Source organism: Triplophysa rosa, linkage group LG1, assembly GCF_024868665.1.
Source record: "Triplophysa rosa linkage group LG1, Trosa_1v2, whole genome shotgun sequence".
In the NCBI taxonomy this organism is placed as follows: domain Eukaryota; kingdom Metazoa; phylum Chordata; class Actinopteri; order Cypriniformes; family Nemacheilidae; genus Triplophysa; species Triplophysa rosa.
This window is the reverse complement of record NC_079890.1, coordinates 31,783,390-31,802,951: the sequence shown is the minus strand read 5'-3', so window position 1 is coordinate 31,802,951 and position 19,562 is coordinate 31,783,390. Positions and strand designations below refer to the sequence as shown.

At 38.0% G+C, this 19,562-nt stretch overlaps 1 protein-coding gene across 1 annotated transcript in view; it reads right to left on the bottom strand.

Annotated features, from left to right (window-relative positions):
- Positions 1-1,734: 1,734 nt before the first annotated feature.
- The window catches only part of sema4f (sema domain, immunoglobulin domain (Ig), transmembrane domain (TM) and short cytoplasmic domain, (semaphorin) 4F), a 51,489-nt gene continuing 33,661 nt past the window's right edge, over positions 1,735-19,562 (bottom strand). The window contains exons 2-14 of the mRNA XM_057337490.1: positions 13,055-13,203; positions 11,404-11,463; positions 9,748-9,846; positions 9,525-9,636; positions 8,550-8,669; positions 8,248-8,402; positions 7,953-8,134; positions 7,670-7,811; positions 5,875-6,097; positions 5,631-5,740; positions 5,323-5,468; positions 4,602-4,648; positions 1,735-4,443 (exon numbers count right to left, since the gene is read on the bottom strand). Coding sequence (XP_057193473.1) covers positions 3,680-4,443; positions 4,602-4,648; positions 5,323-5,468; positions 5,631-5,740; positions 5,875-6,097; positions 7,670-7,811; positions 7,953-8,134; positions 8,248-8,402; positions 8,550-8,669; positions 9,525-9,636; positions 9,748-9,846; positions 11,404-11,463; positions 13,055-13,203 — 2,309 coding nt within the window. The 3' untranslated portion in view covers positions 1,735-3,679. The remainder of the gene's footprint in view (positions 4,444-4,601; positions 4,649-5,322; positions 5,469-5,630; positions 5,741-5,874; positions 6,098-7,669; positions 7,812-7,952; positions 8,135-8,247; positions 8,403-8,549; positions 8,670-9,524; positions 9,637-9,747; positions 9,847-11,403; positions 11,464-13,054; positions 13,204-19,562) is intronic.

Sequence of the window (19,562 nt, the reverse complement as noted above, 5' to 3'; positions counted from 1 at the left end):
CTTTTAAAATATATGCAGATGTTTTTTTTATTATTTAAAAATATAGTCTGTACTGCGCAATGGTACACTGAAAGAATAAAAATGGAAATAAAAAAGCTTATAAATAGTACATCCAAATCTATGTGCACAGCATAGAATTTTGCTCTCAAAACTTACAGTTGGAGGGTGAAGATTCTGTGCAGCTATTCCAAGACTTCCAGCAATAATCGCCTATGATAGTGGAGAAAGTGATGGGTTATTTCCAACATAAATCTTTTTTTATATCCTATTTGAAGCAAATTCTAGAATATAATAAAAAAATTGAGCTGTCAAACGATTAATCGTGATCAATCGCATCCAGAACAAAAGTTTGTGTTTACATAATATTTATCTATGTACTGTGCATAATAATTTTGTATTTATAAATACAAACACATACACATAAACACATATTTAGGAAATATTTAAATATATTTATTTATATTTACCAATAATTGAAATTATAAATAAATGTTTATAATTTTTTTATTTTTCTTAAATATATGCATGTATGTGTATGTGTTAATAAATACAAAATTATTATGCACAGTACACAGATATATATTATGTAAACACAAACTTTTATTCTGGATGCGATTAATCGCGATTAATCGTTTGACAGCCCTAAAAAAATACATGAAATTGTGTAATGTTTTAGAAGAGTCCTTCCCAAACTGCAGGGGGTCTGTACTACAAGGGCTCGGAATTAACGTAAATTACGCTATTTTCTTGACTTAAATATGAACAGTGATTTTTTTTATTCTGTATCCACTACAATAAATACTATGGGATAGCTGAAATTTTTTATATGTCTTTTTAAGGGGCCTTAACACCTAAGTATATTAAATAGATCTGTAGAAAAACAATCATAAAACCATCAACTCAAATGTTATCAGTATACTTACGATTATAGAGATTGGCACAACCACAGCGTCTTCTTCTGAAACGTGATACAGCGCAACTACAACAAACGTGTGAAAGAAAGCCAGAACAATTTGCGTCGTCTGTAATAAATGAAACACGTGCGTAAAAAAGTGTACTCGAAAGTTGAGCTATAAAGTAATATAAACTTCAGGAAAACGCACCCCTAATATTTTGGGCTCTGCCTCTAAGTATTTGAGTTTTCTGGTGGAGTTTTTCTGAAAGCTGATGTTTACGGTTCCTCTCGGGTTCGGTTCGTCTTTGATCTCGATTTGCTGTTCGTCTGTTGGGTAGCGTACAATTCATGGTTGACCTAAGTACACTTTCATGCGTTGTTATCAATCTGACAAATAAATAAGCGGATAGAAGTAATGTAAGTATTTAACCCATATGTATGATTTAACTTGCCTGTCATCGTGTGGACCCACCAGTCATCAAACTAATATTTAGAAAAGTACTTCAGATGCTTCAAAATACTCCTTGGCCTGAACTTCACCGATTTGTCTCTGTTTTGGAATGTGTTCCGCCCCGTTATGAACCCGAATAACAGCAGAAACACCAGTGAAACGAGCACGCGCCCACTGCGTCTGTGAGGAACAGGAAACAGACTTCGACAAATCCCATGTAAACACCGCGGAGCGGAGAGTTTGTGCGACGTGAATTCAGATTATATGATATGCAATCCTTTCATGGAATATATGCAGTTTCATGCTGTAACTGTATTCTTTACAACGTCTTCGTTTACATTCCTCAAGGCCTTTAAGTGTATAAATAAAATAAATACTCTTATTTTGAGAGGTAGTTTTTATTTTATTTTACAAAGAGCATCACGGCATTCACACAAACAGCCATTCACATACAAACGCCTCCAATAAATGTTTCAAAACAAAAATGTAAATTTATCTCCATCATATATAAATTATAAAAATAGAAACTCAGAATACAACATATCTGTACATCAATTAACATAATTCATCGTTAAAAAAACAAAACAGAAAACAAAGAAGAGCATGTAACACTAAATGATTTGTTATTTCTGGACAAGAACTTGCTAAAAAACTGATAGATTCAAAAGGTGGGGGTCTGCCAACAATCACCACAAATAGAGGATCAGAAATACGATTTTGAGGATTAAAAGTGTGAAAAGACAGAAAGATATTTGTCCAGAAGAAATGAAATATATTATACATAATCCAGGGGTAACCTTCATTTCGACATAATGTTACAAAATATTTTATTACAAAAAAGATTTACAAAATAAATAAATAGAGGAAGTAAGACGGATCCATATTTGTGTGTCAATGGCAACATCAAGGACGAAGAATAACTGTTTATCAGTTAGGAAGACTCCCTCTAGTGGTGAAAACCACAGAGAGAATAAAAAAACAGTTCAAAGATCTTTCTCCCATTTTCTTGTATATTCACAAATATTTACATAATCCTGAAACAGACATCATTATGGCTACATAAATATAACACTCATGTATTAGGAGTGTTTACATTACTGTGTAGCCCCGATTATAACTTGACACATTTGTAGCTCTGTCCTGTGAGCTACGTGTCTCATGCACTTTATTGGGGATACATACCTTCAAATAGGCACATTCTCTGTCCTTAAAGGGAAACTCTAAACAATCACTGATTTCCTTCACTTTCTTCATTTGTATTTACGCATTCGTGCTACATGTCCATCATTTTGTGGTACTTGTTGTCTTCATTAAACTGTGCAGATTTGTATTAATACATGCTACATTTGGTTCCGTATGGGCAGTGCGACGACCGCTTTCGAATTGACACCACAAAACATTCCCAGCCTTATTTCAAACACGAATAACTGTGGCTGAATCATCTGGCAGTGACAAGTCCAATTCACCATCTACCTCCAGGACTGACGTGGACTCGCATACAAGGAGAAGTTTCTCTTTTCCCCTTAATGTTTTCTACTCAGTCGTGGCCTTTCAGTCAGACATCTTAAAGAGGCCGACATTTTAACTTAAGTTACTGTTTCATATTGCACCGAGTGACCTGGAAGCCTTACATATGCCACAGTACCCGACAGTACTCAGATTACCACTTTGTCAGTATAGCAAAAATGTAATCATGGTTCTATTATCCTTCATGGATAGATTATCTTCTCCTGACAAGCATCACACAGTGGTTTTTTTGCTGAAAAGCCCTTCACATGGTATTAAATCTGGCCGTGTAGAATGGGCAAATGTTAGACGGCTCTGTGCTTCTCTGGTCTACAGACGGATAAAGGTCATTTCCCCTTTGAAAGAGTTGTGGAACAGGAAACAGACCAGAGCGTACTGAACTACACACAGACTGTGTATGCATGTGTGCACGGCTTTGAGGAAGGTGCGTCAAAGTGCTGACAGCTGGCTATAAAAACCACTTGCTCTTTATCTTACCATCGACCTGATCCAACACATGCAGAAACCGAAGAATACTCACAGAACTACACGCAGCACTTAATGTACACTGGAGTGAATGGACTAGATGACAACGTAATGGACTATAGTAGAGGAACTTCTAGCACACGTATTTTGTGTACGCACATGATTGTGTGTGCTTCTTTGTGTGACCGCTTGCGTTTCTTATATATTTGGAATGTATGTTCTCTGATTGTCTGCTTCTTCCTCCTACAGCACCTCAACACTTGGAAAACACACAAAAGTGTCTTGTCTGTGTTTGTCAGCATGCATACTCGGCCTTTTACAGAAAAAGGGCGTGCTGGTCTTCAGATAGAGCTCTCCTCACATAATGCCAGCGGTGCTCCTCTTAGACAAGGCAGCTTGGAAAACTCCTCCTCCATCTCACTGAGCACATCCCCAAGCCCCTCCTCTTCTCCATCTGGCCCCGCCCTTTCTCTACCATCCAGTTCCTCTGCCAGGTTAACAGCTGACTCCTGCAGTTTCAGTCCACCTGAGTTGGTATAAATATGCCTTCCGTTAAGACCGCCCGAATGCATGCCGTGTCCGTTCAGAGTTCCGTTCCTTTTCTCTGTTAATGGCACAGCCTCCGACAGGAAACTGGCACTGCTTGGAGACTGGGGAGTGTCTGTGGAAGGGAGCAAGTCCCGCCCCTTTTCTAACGTGGAGGATGAGTGCCCGCCACCCCGCATGCCTCCTTGCCGTTTGTAAATCACAAATAAAAAGATGACACCGATAATAAAACCAACGACGAGAAATATTATGTGCGAGGCCAAGAAGTGACGGCCACCTGCGACGGCCACGTTCCCCTCCATGCTGGGGTTGTTGAGGGTGAGCTGGTACTCGGCTTTGCGACAGGGTGGCTGATCTCTGCCAACTTCGTCGCACAAACAGACGTAGTTGCCTAGGCTCTCCGGTGTGACCTCAACCTCCAGGTCATAGTTGTGGCGGCGGGTTTGGCTGAAGGGAGGAGAGACCCAGTGGCAGGGACGAGGGGACAGTTGCACGCAAGAAAGCAGGACACGCAGACCCTCTTCGACACGCATTTCAGTCACTGGTGGGGAGCAAAGACCTACAGAATATGAGAGAGAGTTAAAAAAAAACATGAATACCAATAAAACAAGCATGGTATTTCGTGCAGATGCTTTAAAAAAATAGCAAAAATACACAATTTAGCCATTCGTTTTATATTTGCGGTAAGGAGTATATCATTGGTTCTGTCAGACCTACCTTCACCTTTGTTGCATTGGCTGACCAAATCTTCCTCTTTACCATGCCTGAAACACAAATGTAACTTAATGTGATTTTTTGTAACGTTAATTTTAGTATAAATTTGAGCAAATTTGTTACTAGTTTTTGTCATTTTACATTAAAATTTAACTTTTTATTCCATGAGGGTTTCATTTATTTTTATTTCAGTTTTAGTTTCGTTTATATTTCCAGTTAAAATTTTAGTGCCTCACCAAGTTTATTGCTAATGCAGCATTTCAAATGTTTTGTTTATTTAAAGTTTTCTAAATAACATTTAAAGTGATAGTTCACCCAAAAATGAAAATTCTGTCATCATTTATTCACCCTCTTGTCATTTCAAACCTGTATGACTTTCTTTCTTCCGCAAAACACAAAAGAAGATTTTTTGAAGAATATTGTTAACCGGCACCCATTCACTTGCATTGGTTTTGTGTCCATACAATAGAAGTGAATGGGTGTCGGCACTGTTCCGTTACCAACATTCTTTAAAATATCATCTTTTGTCTTCTGCAGAAGAAAGTCATACAGGTTTGAAATGACAAGAGGGTGAGTAAATGATGACATCATTTTTATTTTCATTTTAATCCTATAATTGATTAGATTTCAATTAACCAATGTTTTAAAAGTTAACAATAATAACACTGAAACAGACACAAACAACATAAATGTGTTGGCGAGGGAGTGTTTGAGTGTGAATTACTTTGCCGTATCACAAGCTTGCTCTTTATGCCTCCACACACAGCCTAGGCCCCGGGCACGCGCACACACCTCACAGGAAGTGTGCACAGAACACCCCCCTATGGGTAACTTCACCAGAGAGAGAGGGGAACCAACCAGAGCCTCGTTCTACAACAGTCATTCATTCGATATTTATTCATTTTTTGTACGATTTTAGGGAGGGAAACAGGAAAAGTACAGTACTGCTTTATATCACAAATCACAAATTAAAGAAACAGATCACAATATAACATTTAAAAAAACTAGATATGTGTGTTTGTGCGTGATTACCTTGTATAGCAATATGTTATTCACTGGCTCTTGTGCAGAAAACAGGGCGACTTCTTCGATCAGAGTTGCATTTGGGCCAACCACGGCAACTTTGTGTAGCTCTCCTCGATCTATAATACACACACATACACACACACATGTACAGTACGTTACCCAGATGAAGAAATTTCAATTCACACTCAGATGAACATAATCACGCATTTTAATATATTGGGTTTTACATCTATTTACACAAAACTCTTACCCGTTCCAAGATACAAAACAGTGGCCGTCTGTTCCTTAGGACCACTGGGGGTTGTTGTCAAGGTAACAGCAAGTTTGGTGTATGTGATGCCTTTCCTGATCATAAGCGGTGCAGCCACCACATTGTTCTCCATGAGCGGGTGATCCCGCATGAACGTCAGCACTTTATCAGGCAGCTTCAGGCTGGACTCAAAGCCCTGTTCCCTCAGAGCACTGTTCAAGCACTGACACAGAAGGCACATCATTAACAAAACCCAAAGTGAAGATTAAAAGCCATACAGTAGTGATGCTGAGTTCATTCGGGTACAATTTTTTATTTGGTGTTATACTGTATAACAACTAGAAGCAATTCTCCACTTTGCCTATACAGTACTGCACCTTGTAATATTGTTGTGTACACTTGTACCATGAAGTGAAGTATTAGTACAGTAAATAATTTGTGTAGTATTAGAATATTACTGCAGTATAGTATAGCACAGTGGTTCTCAAACTTTTTCGTTGTAGGGTCCCCCTTGTGTGGGGCGCATTGCTTTGTGGCCCCCAAATAAAGACTTATGATCTTAAACTTTAGTTTTAATTAAACCTAAGACATATTCAATTATTCAATGCTGAAACATCAATTATTTTGGTTGGTGGTATTAATTTTCTGATGTTTGATTGCACAAAATTTATGATAAACATTACTATTCTTCATAAAATGCCACAAAACTGTGGCCCCCCGGATCCATCTTGGGGGCCCCCAGTTTGAGAACCACTGGTATAGAATGATATGTAGAATATATGGAATAGTATAGAATTAGTACAATATAGTATGGAATAGTGTAGAATTATTACAGTATAGTCTTAGTATAGTAAACAATTAGTACAGCATTAGAAAAATCTAACTGCAGTATAGTATACTGCCCTCCAAAGACAAAGTGCAGTAACTATGCAAACACTGGAACTGAAAAAAATCCCTTTAAAGTTTTACTTGAGTAATTAATTTAGTAGTTACTGCAGTTTTGACGGACTTGTTTCTCTGAAATGGCACAAGATTGAACCAGGAGACTTTGTCACAAGACAAAGCAGGTGTCACAAAGCCCATTTCAAGCCTTAACTCAATTTTGAGTAAATGTGTAGTTACTGCGCTTTGCCTTTGTAGGGCAGTATAGAATACTATAAAATTATAAATTGTATACGGATATATATATGGAATAATATAGAATTAGAACATTATAGTTTAGAATAGTGTAGAATTATTACAGTATAGTATAGTAATACAGTCTTCGTATAGTATAAAATTAGAACAGCATTAGAATATATTACTACTGCAGTTTAATATAGAATAATATACAGAATAATATAGAATAACATACATACATACATATACTGTATGTGTGTGTGTGTGCGTGTGTGTGTGTGTGTGTGTGTGTGTGTGCGTGTGTGTGTGTATGTGTGTGTGCGTATAATATCAATACAGTGTAGTATAGAATTAGCGCAATATAGTGTAGCGTAGTGTAGTACGATATAGTATCATTACACTATAGTATAGAATAGTATACTAAAGTACAGTAGACTAAGGTACAGTATATTAAAAGTAGATTTTTAAGCAGTGTTATGCCACGGCACAGAACAGGTTACAGTAAAGAGTAGAATATTATATCTTATTATTTATTGTAATATAGCATTATTATAATAAATAGTATTCTATTATGTAATACTGCATCGTATGATCCAGTTTGGCATAGTATGGTTAAAATCATCTTTTTGTACTATATTATTGAGAAATGTGTGGTAGTGAGGGTGCAGTTATATACTTGTCCCGGTCGTGGTGTTGGTATGGGCTCCGGGTTAATCCAGTTCTCACAGCTCTTCTTTAGCTCTTTAAAGGGGCCATTCAAAACCTTAGTGATCTCCTCCAGACTGTACACACACACCGCAGAAAGCTCCTCGCGTTCCCTGCACATCAACACAACACAAAGGTCAGGTGGTCGTACACAAAATCAATCACGGAGAAATGAAAAGCAAAGGAACAAAACACTCAAGAGATGAGATCATCCCAGATATTCAGAGAAGGTCAGATCAGAGGTATCAATGTACCATTGCGAGGTGAATATGCCATAGAAGTGTGTGCTGCTGGGGTCTCCGGGCTGATGCGGTACAGTAAAGACATCTGTCAGAACGTTAAAACGCTGTCCACTGCCTCGATCTTCACACACCAGCTGGGCCTTCAGAAATGTTGTCCACCTCCTCTGCAGAGTCTTCATACCACCTACATCAGACTGGTAGACAGCGAGTGAGATAAAACATACAAATATGAGAAAAAATTATATATGTAATATTTGATATAATACTAAAGTAAACGAATGCAGAGGAAAACAGACTGGATTAGTACCTTGCAGACTCTTGCCACCCTGGGCACTTTGACTTTGGTGTAGAAGTCATATTCTTTAGCAACTTCAGTGAAGAAGAAGTAAATTTTGTCATCCTCACCGGTAGGGTTAAACTCCTCATCCTCTTGGATGAAGGCAGAACTGACAAACTCTGGATCTGTGTAAAGAAACAGGCAGTGGCCATGAAATTCTAATAAAATAAATGGAAAGTAAACTTTACATTTGGTGGATGTGTAGTAATGAAAAAGTTTGTTTTGCATTGAACACAGAACAATAGCGTGTAAAGTTGTGGGGAGTGTCTTACCACTAAGCCAGCTGATGGATTGTTCGGTCCGGATGCGTTCCTGCTCGATGCCCGTTGCCCTGGAAATATCGTACATTGTGCCAAGGAAGTTACTAGTGGCGGCAGTGTAAAGAATTCCTCCTAAAAGAAGAGAGAGTTGGAGAGTTATCAAATACGATACTTAGATTACATTTGTAACTCATTCTGTCATTTATTTAAAATAAAATCTTATATTTAATTGTTTACTGCAATAAAGAAAAAACACACAAACAATAGCATTTATTAAAACAAATTAAATTTAACAATTCAATTGATCTGTTCGTAGTAATAATTTAAGATGGAAGAAATGATCTGCAAAAATGTAACGTACAAGTGTAAATAATATTCTAAGGAGTGAAAAGTACTATTTTTATTAAAGGTCCAATGTGTAATTTTTTGGAGGATCTATTGACAGAAATGCAATATAATATACATGACTATGTCTTCAGAGGTGTATAAAGACCTAACATAATGAAGCATTATATTTTTATTAACTTAGAATGAGCTATTTCTATCTACATACACTGCAGGTCCAGTTAAATGGAATTCGGCATGTTGTTTCTACAGTAGCCCTAAACAGACAAACTGTTCTACAGGGCACGTTTCGTAAATACGTTATCTCCTTGGCCAAAGAAGCGAAAATATGATAACATCTTAGCCCTGTGTCAGCCACCACAGTGCTTCGAAAGGATGGGGTGGAGTGAGTCGTTGGTTGCAATTCACAACCTCACCACTAGATGCCGCTAATTTTCATAAGTTAGACCTTTAATAATAGTATTCAAGTATGCAGTAATTACTCAAAAACAATTCTTAAAATTCTGTGCACAATGTATATCATACATTAAACAGACTTCAATTTGCACATTTGTCTAAAGACAATTATTGTGCAAGATAACGGATCTGATCAACACATTAACAAGGCAGCAGTTAGTAGAAGAGTTTTATGGTGTACCACACCTGCCATGACGGCAGTGTAATGCTGGCGAGGTTCAAATGGGCACTTCCCTTTCCCCGTCTCCATCTTCACATTGCCATCCTCAAGCTTCTCCAGTGAGAATGAAGAGATGTTCTACACACGGCAAACATAGACAAGTGTAATAAATATGTGGCCCTAAATACATTAGAAACTGGTCAAATGTGTCTTCATATGTATGAATGTTTGCTTCACACATGCACTTACAATGAAGGCACACTGAGGGTCGAAGGCAAAGGTCCCACACGCATATATTCGTCCATCTCCCAAAAACTCTAACAGACGGACGTAGTTCCTGCAATCGCCCTGTGAGGGGCAGCAGAGTAAAGAACATATTCAGAAATAGTACACAAAGTACAAATCATGCTCCTCGAAGACCTTTTGTTGCTTTTCTGTAATTGTACCTGAATAGGTACAGAAGATCTATTATGATGACGCTTCTAAAATACAGTTGCAAAAAAATCATAACTGTTTTTATTTCAACAGTAGCTTTATCATGTTTGGCACACAAAAGAAAATAATTCGTACATTTGGTGAGGGTACAATACAGTACCAGACTCAAGAAGAAAGAACATCTTGGTTAACCACAGTACGAACAACATTCTTTAAAGAACAAATTGTACTAAGACAAATTCGTTTCTTTCCCCAAACATACAGTTATTCCCAATTTAAGGGCTCTACTTTGGTTTGGACTTTCTTACCTATAAATACTATAGTACCTTTTGCAGGCAATAAATGAAACAGCGAAACCCAAAACATCTGTATTGGTAAATTCTAAACTATAGGGGCATGATGTATAGGTAACCTCTGCGACACGTTTATGCCTAAAGCATCTTGTTTTTTGCATTTTGTTGCTGTAACATGCATCGTTTTACCATTTACTTGTTTTTTAGTCTATTAAAAACTTTGTGTAAATGTATAAGACATTCCAAGGATTGAAAATAACATTCTGTCTCCAGCACAATACTTTTTACAGCTCGTATGGATGTTTTAAGGGTGACTTTGAACCTTTACTGTGTGTATTTCTGTATCTATGACAGTGATTGGTAACCTGAGCTATGTTTGAGACCCCCAGACATTTTCTACAGTAAGACCTCCACCCCCTTATCCTGTAACAGGCATGGTAAATCAACCGTGATTGACATTTCACAGCAGGAATAAGTGAAGACAATTTAAAAAGCACAGATGAGATTTTTTCCCCCACAAATGTATTCTGGCATAACTGCAAGGTTGTTTTGGTTAAGAAGAACCCAGCTCGAATATGTTTTACTGAAAAAACATTACATTTCTGGATAAATACAACATGAACAAATCAATAAAGATGAATAAGAGACTCCTCTGTATATTATAGTGTTTGTGTGCCAGAGAAGAGAACGTGTGTCTTTCAATGAACAGCAACATATCTGTGGGGTCAATTAGCTTACACCTTCCGATCTTTCTCTTTCGCTTCATTTTCTTCTCCATTCTATCACTACATACCTTTTGTTTGCCTAATCACGCCCTTTCTGACCCTCCCCCACTGAGGCCTCAGCCCACTTGTCAATCATCCACAGGTCCCTCCCCCAACATGCAGTGAATGCTAACCACAGATAAGTGAGCTCATTAACGCTCTCGTTCACATTCATCCCATGCGCCCCCCTCAGCAGAGAGAAAAACTGAGTCTTGAAATTAAGTATAGCTACTATCTTAAAAATATTCCTTAAAAGATACAAGGCAAGCAAATGACTTACTTCAAAAGACAGTTCAGACTTAATTCAGATACAAACATAATTTGCTACCTTTTCACAGAATTCTTGTAATTTTCTGCTATTAAGTTAATAACATCACCGGTCCACACCAACATCTTCAAGCACACACGCTCACCTCGGTTTTTCCCTTAGCAACACAAGATTTCCTCTTCTCTTCTGCAACATTCCACTCAATCTACACAGATATAGCGGGAGAGAGAGAGGGATAAAGAGAGATAGAGAAAGATAAGTACTTCAGATTCCATGCTTGTTAAAAAGAAACCGTGTCAGGCCTGGATTTTTAAAGATTGTTTGGCTTGTAGATACAGTGTGAATAATAAATATGCAAAACATCCCTCATCATTTTGTCATTTAATGGTCAAATGCATCTATCCATTCTGCCAAAATGTATAACTTTTATTATTTTTTAGAGGATCTATTGACGGAAATGCAATATAATATACATAACTATGTCTTCAGAGGTGTATAAAGACCTTACATAATGAAGCTTTATGTTTTTATTACCTAAGAATGAGCTATTACTATTTACATACACCGTGGGTCCCCTTGCATGGAATTCGCCATGTTGTTTCTACAGTGGCCCTAAACGGACAAACTGCTCTACAGAGTGCGTTTCATAAATATGTTATTTCTTTCGGCAAAGAAGTGAAAACATGATGACATCTTTGTCCTGTGTCAGCCACCGTAGTGCTTCGAAAGGGAGGGGTGAAGTGAGTGAGCCATTGGTTGCAATTCGCAACCTCACCACAAGATGCCGCTAAATTGAATACACTGGACCAACAGAAAAAAAAAATCATTTCCTTTATGGCTTCAAAACATTTTAAATATGTTTAAAAATAGAAAAATAATTTAATATAACATTACATTTACATTTATTCATTTGGCAGACGCTTTTTTCCAAAGCGACTTACATGTAGGAGAGCATATTAAAGCAATAAGCCCCAAGAAGCAGTGGGTTACAGTGCATTTTATAACAGCTAAGGGCGCTGGGGCACAACGCGAAGCATCGATTTGGTGCGAATTTGCTGTTACCGTTCTGAAGGGCAGCTATTTAAACTTGATGCGGGCGGCAACTGGCAGCCAGTGAAGTGAAATCAGGAGGGGGATTTGAATTCTAATCTCAAAAATCTAGAAACTCTATGCCTAGGACTGTTTATATCAGCACAGGAAATGAGTTTAAGATATCAGTGCAATGATATCAGCACAGTAGCTCACTTTAAACTTCTATCTAACATTACACGACACATACAGTAATTGAGTAATTTGGCCTCTAGACAATGAGCAAAGTGCAGATCGAGGAAGGGGCAAGAATGTTCTGGGCTCTGACACATGTGCGATGTGCTTAGGGGCAAATGGACGTGAAGCCACATTAGAGAGTGTGATACATTTTGAGCCTGATAAGAGCAGACAGTGAGCTGCTGGGTGAAATGGGAGGGCCGCTGGGAAGGGTTAATTTAGTTAGCGAACTGCACTAGCAACCACGAATGAGATCATTCTTCTTAGCTTGATGAAAAGCAGTGTGTTCAATCTTGTTAGGCTGTCTATTATGAGGACTCTGTGTGCGCGCGTGTGTGTGTACTTGATACTGTCACATGGCAAAAACCTTTTTTATTGAATTGGAATGACTTAGGTGAATTTAGCTTTCCACTTTTTGTTAATTATTTTCTATTGATTATAGCAGATACTGTTTCTCTCCAATGGGTGTATACAATAAAGAATAATGAAAAACACAAGCCATTCACAGCACAAGGGAAACGAGAGCTCACCGTCTTCCTCTTTGATAGATTAGCAGTATCCACGGCGACGACAGCATCCCGTGCCCCCAGGTACAGAATCCCAGACGAACGATCCAACAGGAAGGTGCTGAAGTTATACACGCTCCCAAATTCACGAGAACCCAGCTTAGACATGTCCACTGGGAGAATGAGAAAGATTTGATTTTATCTCACCTATTAAAAGACTGCATCACTGAAAATCCATGTAACACACAAATGAAATATAAAAACAGACGCATACTTGCATTCACACAGAGTATTAGTAATTCTGATCATTAAATATCTTCAGATATGTGTAATAGTGTTGATGCTATAAAATTTTAATAGCATTTAAGATGCGCTATAGCTCACATGCCTGGGCAAATTTAATAAACCATCCGAGCTGAGAAGTTCCCTTTCATTTAAAATGTAAATATCACTTTTAATCATAAATAAGATCAAATCTTTAAAAGAGATATATTTATATTTGCAAAGAAAGAATGCGTGAAAGAGAGAAACTGACAAATAATGAGCGAGATGGGGAAAAAGGACAGATCACATTCATATTGTAGGGTGATGTAGGTGTCAGTGGAAAGTAACTGTCATGGCTCTGCTTCCTTAGTCATGTTTTTCTTGGTCCTGTAGCAGAGCCATGACAAAGTCTTTGGTTATGTGTGGAGAGAAACATATTATTGTCCATTTGACAGTAATATACGTTCTCTCCAGTGTCTTGTCATTGGCCCCATTCCTCTTGTTTCCTCGTTATCTTTCCCTAAGTGTTTGATTACCCACACCTGCCCCGTGTCGTTATCCCTCGTTTGTCTTCCCTTTAAATACCCTCTTGTTTCTTTGTCTTGTGCTCCTGGATTGTACTGTGTTCATATGTACCGTGTATTGTGTTCATATGTACCGTGTATTGTGTTCATATGTACCGTGTATTGTGTTCATATGTACCGTGTATTGTGTTCATGCCTGTCGTCTTGATTCCGTGCCTTGTCCAGTGTTCCTGTTTCCAGCCTTGTCCTTGTTCTGTGAGTCTTGTGGTCTACCCTGTTGTGTTTTTTGATTTAAGACGTTTGGTCGTGTCATTTAGTTTAGTGTTCTTGTTTTCATTTTGCCCCCTCGTGGGAAGTCTTTTATTTCAAGTTTGTTTCTTAGTTTAGTTCCTGTTTTATACCCCCTCGTGGGTTTTGTTTTGTGTGTTTTTGTAATAAATATTTTCTGTTAACCCCTTCACTGCCTGCCTGCGCTTGGGTTCTTCTCTCTTGCACACCAGTCGTGACAGTAACACTAAAACCAACACTAAAAATTGTCTTACAGGACACAAAAAAATGATCAGTGGGTGTTTTTGCAACAAACACGCTATTTTCACACTATTTTCTAAATGAATGCTGCCCCTTAGCAGTTCAGACTGTCCCCCTGTTCAATGTCTGACCTCATGAGGACATTAGATGGTGACTGTCTGTGATCAGTGGCCCTGTGACCTTCAAGACTTCTGCACTTATTAGTGTGCATGCATGCATGGATGTGTTTGCCAGTTCGTGCTTGTTTGTACTGACTGTGCCAATTGGGACTGAGCACACGTGATCAGATTAATTTATTCTTGGTAATCTCTTTCCACCTATTCACCCCTATTGTGCCGCTACCCAACTTCAGAGATCTCGAAGGCCACAATCAAAACATAAATGTAGCCAAGGTGATGACAACAAACAAGCCTGCTTGCTTACATCCGTCAAGAGTTTGGTTTCATGCGTCATTACACAACAAAAATAGAGCACACACACGTGTTCTCTTAATACCAAGGTTTATATCTTCTTCATCTTGTAATGCAATGAGCTTTCTAAACAAAAATAAGACAATAAGACAAACAGTTCCTTATAAAGATCACAAGTGCCTACCTCAATAATACTCGATACGTTAGCATATGTGACAAGGCAAACACACACAAACTCGAATAAAAGGTATTTTAACATGAAAATGAAAACTTTGATCATTTAGTTTCATTTTCAAAAATGAAAATTCTGTCATCCTTTACTCACACTCAAGTAAAGGTTGGTTGTTCCAAACCTGTAAGAATTTTTTTGTTCTGCTGAGAACACACAGGAAGATATCTGAAAGATTGTCAAATCTCACCCCCATAGTATTTTGTTCCCCTACTATGGCAGTAAATGGTGGATGAGATCTGACATTCTTCCAAATTTCTTCCTGTGTGTTCGACAAAACAAAGATGTTTATACTGGTTTGGAACAATCTAAGGGTAATCTAAGAGTAAATGATGACAGAGTTCTACTGTAGGTAAATGTAAGCACATGGTCTGCTAAATAAATATAAATGTAAATGGGCGTTCCTTTGAAACGCAACTACAAAATAGTGCCGGAACATTTTAGCGCTTTGTAAGTCTTAATGCATTTCTAAGCATCTGCAGTCTGCAGGAACCACTGCATACATTCACTATAAAGGTAGCACATCACAAGCTGTACGCATGCACTAAAACACAATCTGATGAGATCACAAGAATGCCTCAACATTTTTCTTCATTCGCCAAACCTGCTTTTCTGACTCAGAGTACAACTAACACACACAGTTTGACAGGTTGTTTGTTTACTTTTAAACAAATTCATAAAAGAACTGGAGTGGATAGTCATCTGAGTCTGTGCTTGTCTGGGTGCCAAAGACTATGCTGTGAAACAAATAAATAATAAACTGTGAAATAAACTGTAAAAATCAAACAAAGTAATGACATTAACAAGCTTCCTATAGCTTTCATTTTCAGGATTGATTTGGTAAAAACTAGCCTACATAAAATTTTATGTACAGTAAGACAAATGACTACTTCATTCGATGTGCATTACAATTCTCAATATAAAACATATTTCAGACATAAAAATCTGAGCTGGGGTGTCAAAAAATGAACGAGAATTTCACGACTCTTCTTGCTCTCCTCTTTCACAAAGTTTCCTGTCATCCTCTTTATTGTAAAAAAAGTATATATGCACACCTGTAATGGCACATTATTTGAAATAATTGTAGTCTTACTACTGTTACTTTCTCTTTCTCTCTCTCCCCATCTACTTCCCGCTCAATCTGTGCCTTACAACCTGCCAAAAAGCCCCACCCTCTACTGATTGTCACTTCCAATGAGTGACACAAGCAAAAGATAGAAATACTAGATGAAAACAGATGGAGACTTTTGCTTCAGGCAAGGTCCTCCCTAAATGTCCTCGTGTCACACTACTTCCTGTCCCTCTAGGTTCTACCAGAAATGTGGTGTTGGTTCCTAGAGATAGACCATCTGCCCCCCAATCCCCCAAACCAAATGCCAATCCCTAAACTGTGCGTCTGATGTGCGTCTGATGTGTGTATGTGTGTGTGTGTGTGAGAGAGTGTGGCCTTGTTTTCATATCCCGGTGGGGACCTACTGTAAACCTGAATGCACACAGACGTGTGTGTGTGTGTGTGTGTGTGTGTGTGTGTGTGTGTGTGTGTGTGTGTGTGTGCGTGCATTGTGTGTGTGAATGAGGGAGACAGAAAATAAGCATTTGATTGGAGCTGATGCAATACAAAAAATGTCCAAAATCCTGCCGCATTTACATTATGCATCTAAATAGAAATGGTAAAATGTCACTAAAGCTTGAGCGACATGTTGAAAGAGGAGCCAACACCAACCTTCATCCATGAATCATTTATTCAGTCTCAAGACATTAATCATGAATGAAGAACCAGACTTGGGTGGGATGCTTTCTTCATAGCTCTCCTTAAATAACCCAAAATGTTCTCCTTATTTTTCTTATCCTCTGTCTGATCTACTGTGACCACACAATGTGTTATTAAGTGGGCTACATAAATTCTCTCTGATGCTATGGCTGCAGGGAATTGCAGTTTTGAAGAGTATATTTGAAAGAATTTACTGTAAAACTGAAGCTGTCAGTCACAGAGAAACACAAAGACATTTATTGGTTTTATTCGTAAACATTCAAGTTACTGAATTAAATAATTAACATAAAATTATGAATTATAATAAACCATCTTAAAATGTAAGAATTCTCCTAATTTTGACCAAATAAATGTAAATGTGATAACGCCAAAATAAAATATCAACAAAAATAAAAATATGATTTTTATTTTGATAAACTTTTACTGTAGACTATGGCTCGACAAAGAAAACTATTACGTCGACGACCAGGAAAAACCCTTATTGCTCTCAGGCATATTACTAACACTAAGGGGCTTCAAGCTCCCGCACCCGGCGTTTTCAGCTAGCGCCTGGAGTTTTCAGCCGCGTAAAAGCGCCTCGGTGGATCTGGAGCCTAATAAGTGTACACACACTCACCTGGCCTATTTTTCCAGTCACACTTCAACCTTGACTCATCCAAAATGATCATTCCTACTGGTTTTCCCATTGGGAATTTTCCAAGCCTTATCTGCTGTCTCGAGAGAAACAGATAAAACGCTGAATCCATGATTTATGATTTATTCCACACAATCACTTCATTGTTCCACGTGTAGACAGTATTACAGCTGGTTTGCTGAATTAATAAAGAAAGAGCGTCTGTGAGAAAAGAGTAAATCAGATGATAGCAAGGAGTATCTGCGGAAAGCACATGCAATGAATGTAACCTCAAGCATTTAATGCACCATAAAGACGTGCGGCATGATTCATTTTGAGTTAGACGAGAACACCAGACGTGACTCTAAGTGATGTCATAGTGGATCATACCTCACCTTATCCATAAATAAAACCTCAACAACAGAGATTAGCTCATCTTTTAAAATATTGAGAAGGTGAAAAGAGATGCTACTGCACTTCACAACCTAGTCAATGTTTAACTGCGAAAAGGTTTTATAAATACGTTTGATTTATACAGTATGCACAATATGCTTTATGTGTTTATGTGATGCAGTGGCTGTATCTTTTGAACCCAAGACACATTTCCCTCTGGGACAATAAAGTATACCTTAAACATAAAGGTCCAGTGTATGAAATTTGCCGGCGACTTTGCGAAATGCAACCAACACCCCTCTCTTTCGAAGCACTACGGTGGCTTACACAGAACAAAGATGTCGTCAAGTTTTCACTTCTTTGCAGAAGGAGATAACATATCAACATAACATGCTCTGTAGAGCAGTTTGTCCGTTTAGGGCCACTGTAGAAACAACATGGTGAATTCCATGTAAGGGCACCCGCTGTGTATGTAGATAGAAATAGCTCATTTCAAGGTAATAAAAACATAAAGCTTCATTATGTAAGGTCTTTATACACCTCTGAAGACATAGTTATGTATATTATATTGCATTTCTGTCAATAGATCTTCAAAAAAAAGACACATTGGACCTTTAACCACATCAGAACCGAATGAAGATGCTTCATCGGGTTCTTACAGAAAAGGACAAACGTGTCAAATTATTATTATTAAAGTAAAATGGAGGCTAAAAGCTTTGCTGCTTTGCATATGGCCTTTAAGATATTAAGTAACATCACTGCAAAACAATCTGGAGAGGGGCTTATTTGGTTACATCACAGATCATCATTGTCTTGAAAACATAATAGACAAAGTCTTACATTTCGTAGACAAAACGCAACAACACTAGTGTGTCACAGGAAATATTTAAAATTCATTGACTCAAGTAACCAACTAACAAATATCATTAGTTTTCCTTGAGTTAAAGAGTGATTCCCACAGCTCTCAGTAGCTTCGTGGAAGATTCTTAGGCTGAGGCTTTGTCTAGGTGTCCAACCTGCTTGTCCACTGTAGTGACACTGAATGTGATTGTTGGGGACAAGTTCTGTGGGAGCGGTCTGGTAGTGGTGTATAGTAGTCTATATGTTGTTTCACTTCATTTCACTAACAGCCTTTTTCAATACATGTCTGTGGTATTACTTCATGACAGCTCATGTTGTATTTCCTTCTCCAACCTGTCAGCTATTAATGTAAACCAACAAAGTAGTTAAATGTAACAGTTTTAAATGTAGATATATACATAACTATTCACAGTGATCCATAACTGTAAATTCTGTCTTTATAAATTTATCAGTCTCTGCTATATGTCAAGTGTGAGGCAGTCATGACATTGACCCTTACATTTCTCCCGACTTGTCCACACATTCAAGGATCTGTTTGACATAATGCATAATGACAGCCAGGCTGGAGGCTTGACTGTAGACAACATAAGGAATAACTTAGAGTGACTGCAGTGTCGGAAGCGTGGTGAGTTTGCTTATAACACCAATGTTTAGCAGCTCCGCAGAATGAATTTCTCTTTCCGTTAACAAAAACAGGACGTAAAATGTCAACAGTCCATTTACCCCTAAGAGTCTGTGATAAATAGATATGCTCAACATCTGTTCACCACACAAACACCTTGAAATGAACAGCTGTGATCTTGATAAACTGTAGTTTAAAATCACAATGGGTTTAATTAGTTTGCACTCTGAATAATCTGTGTAACACTGATCTGATGTTGTCTATAGAGAGCACAGCTGTAGTCTCATGTGTTCATACTGCAAGTATCTTCTTTCATT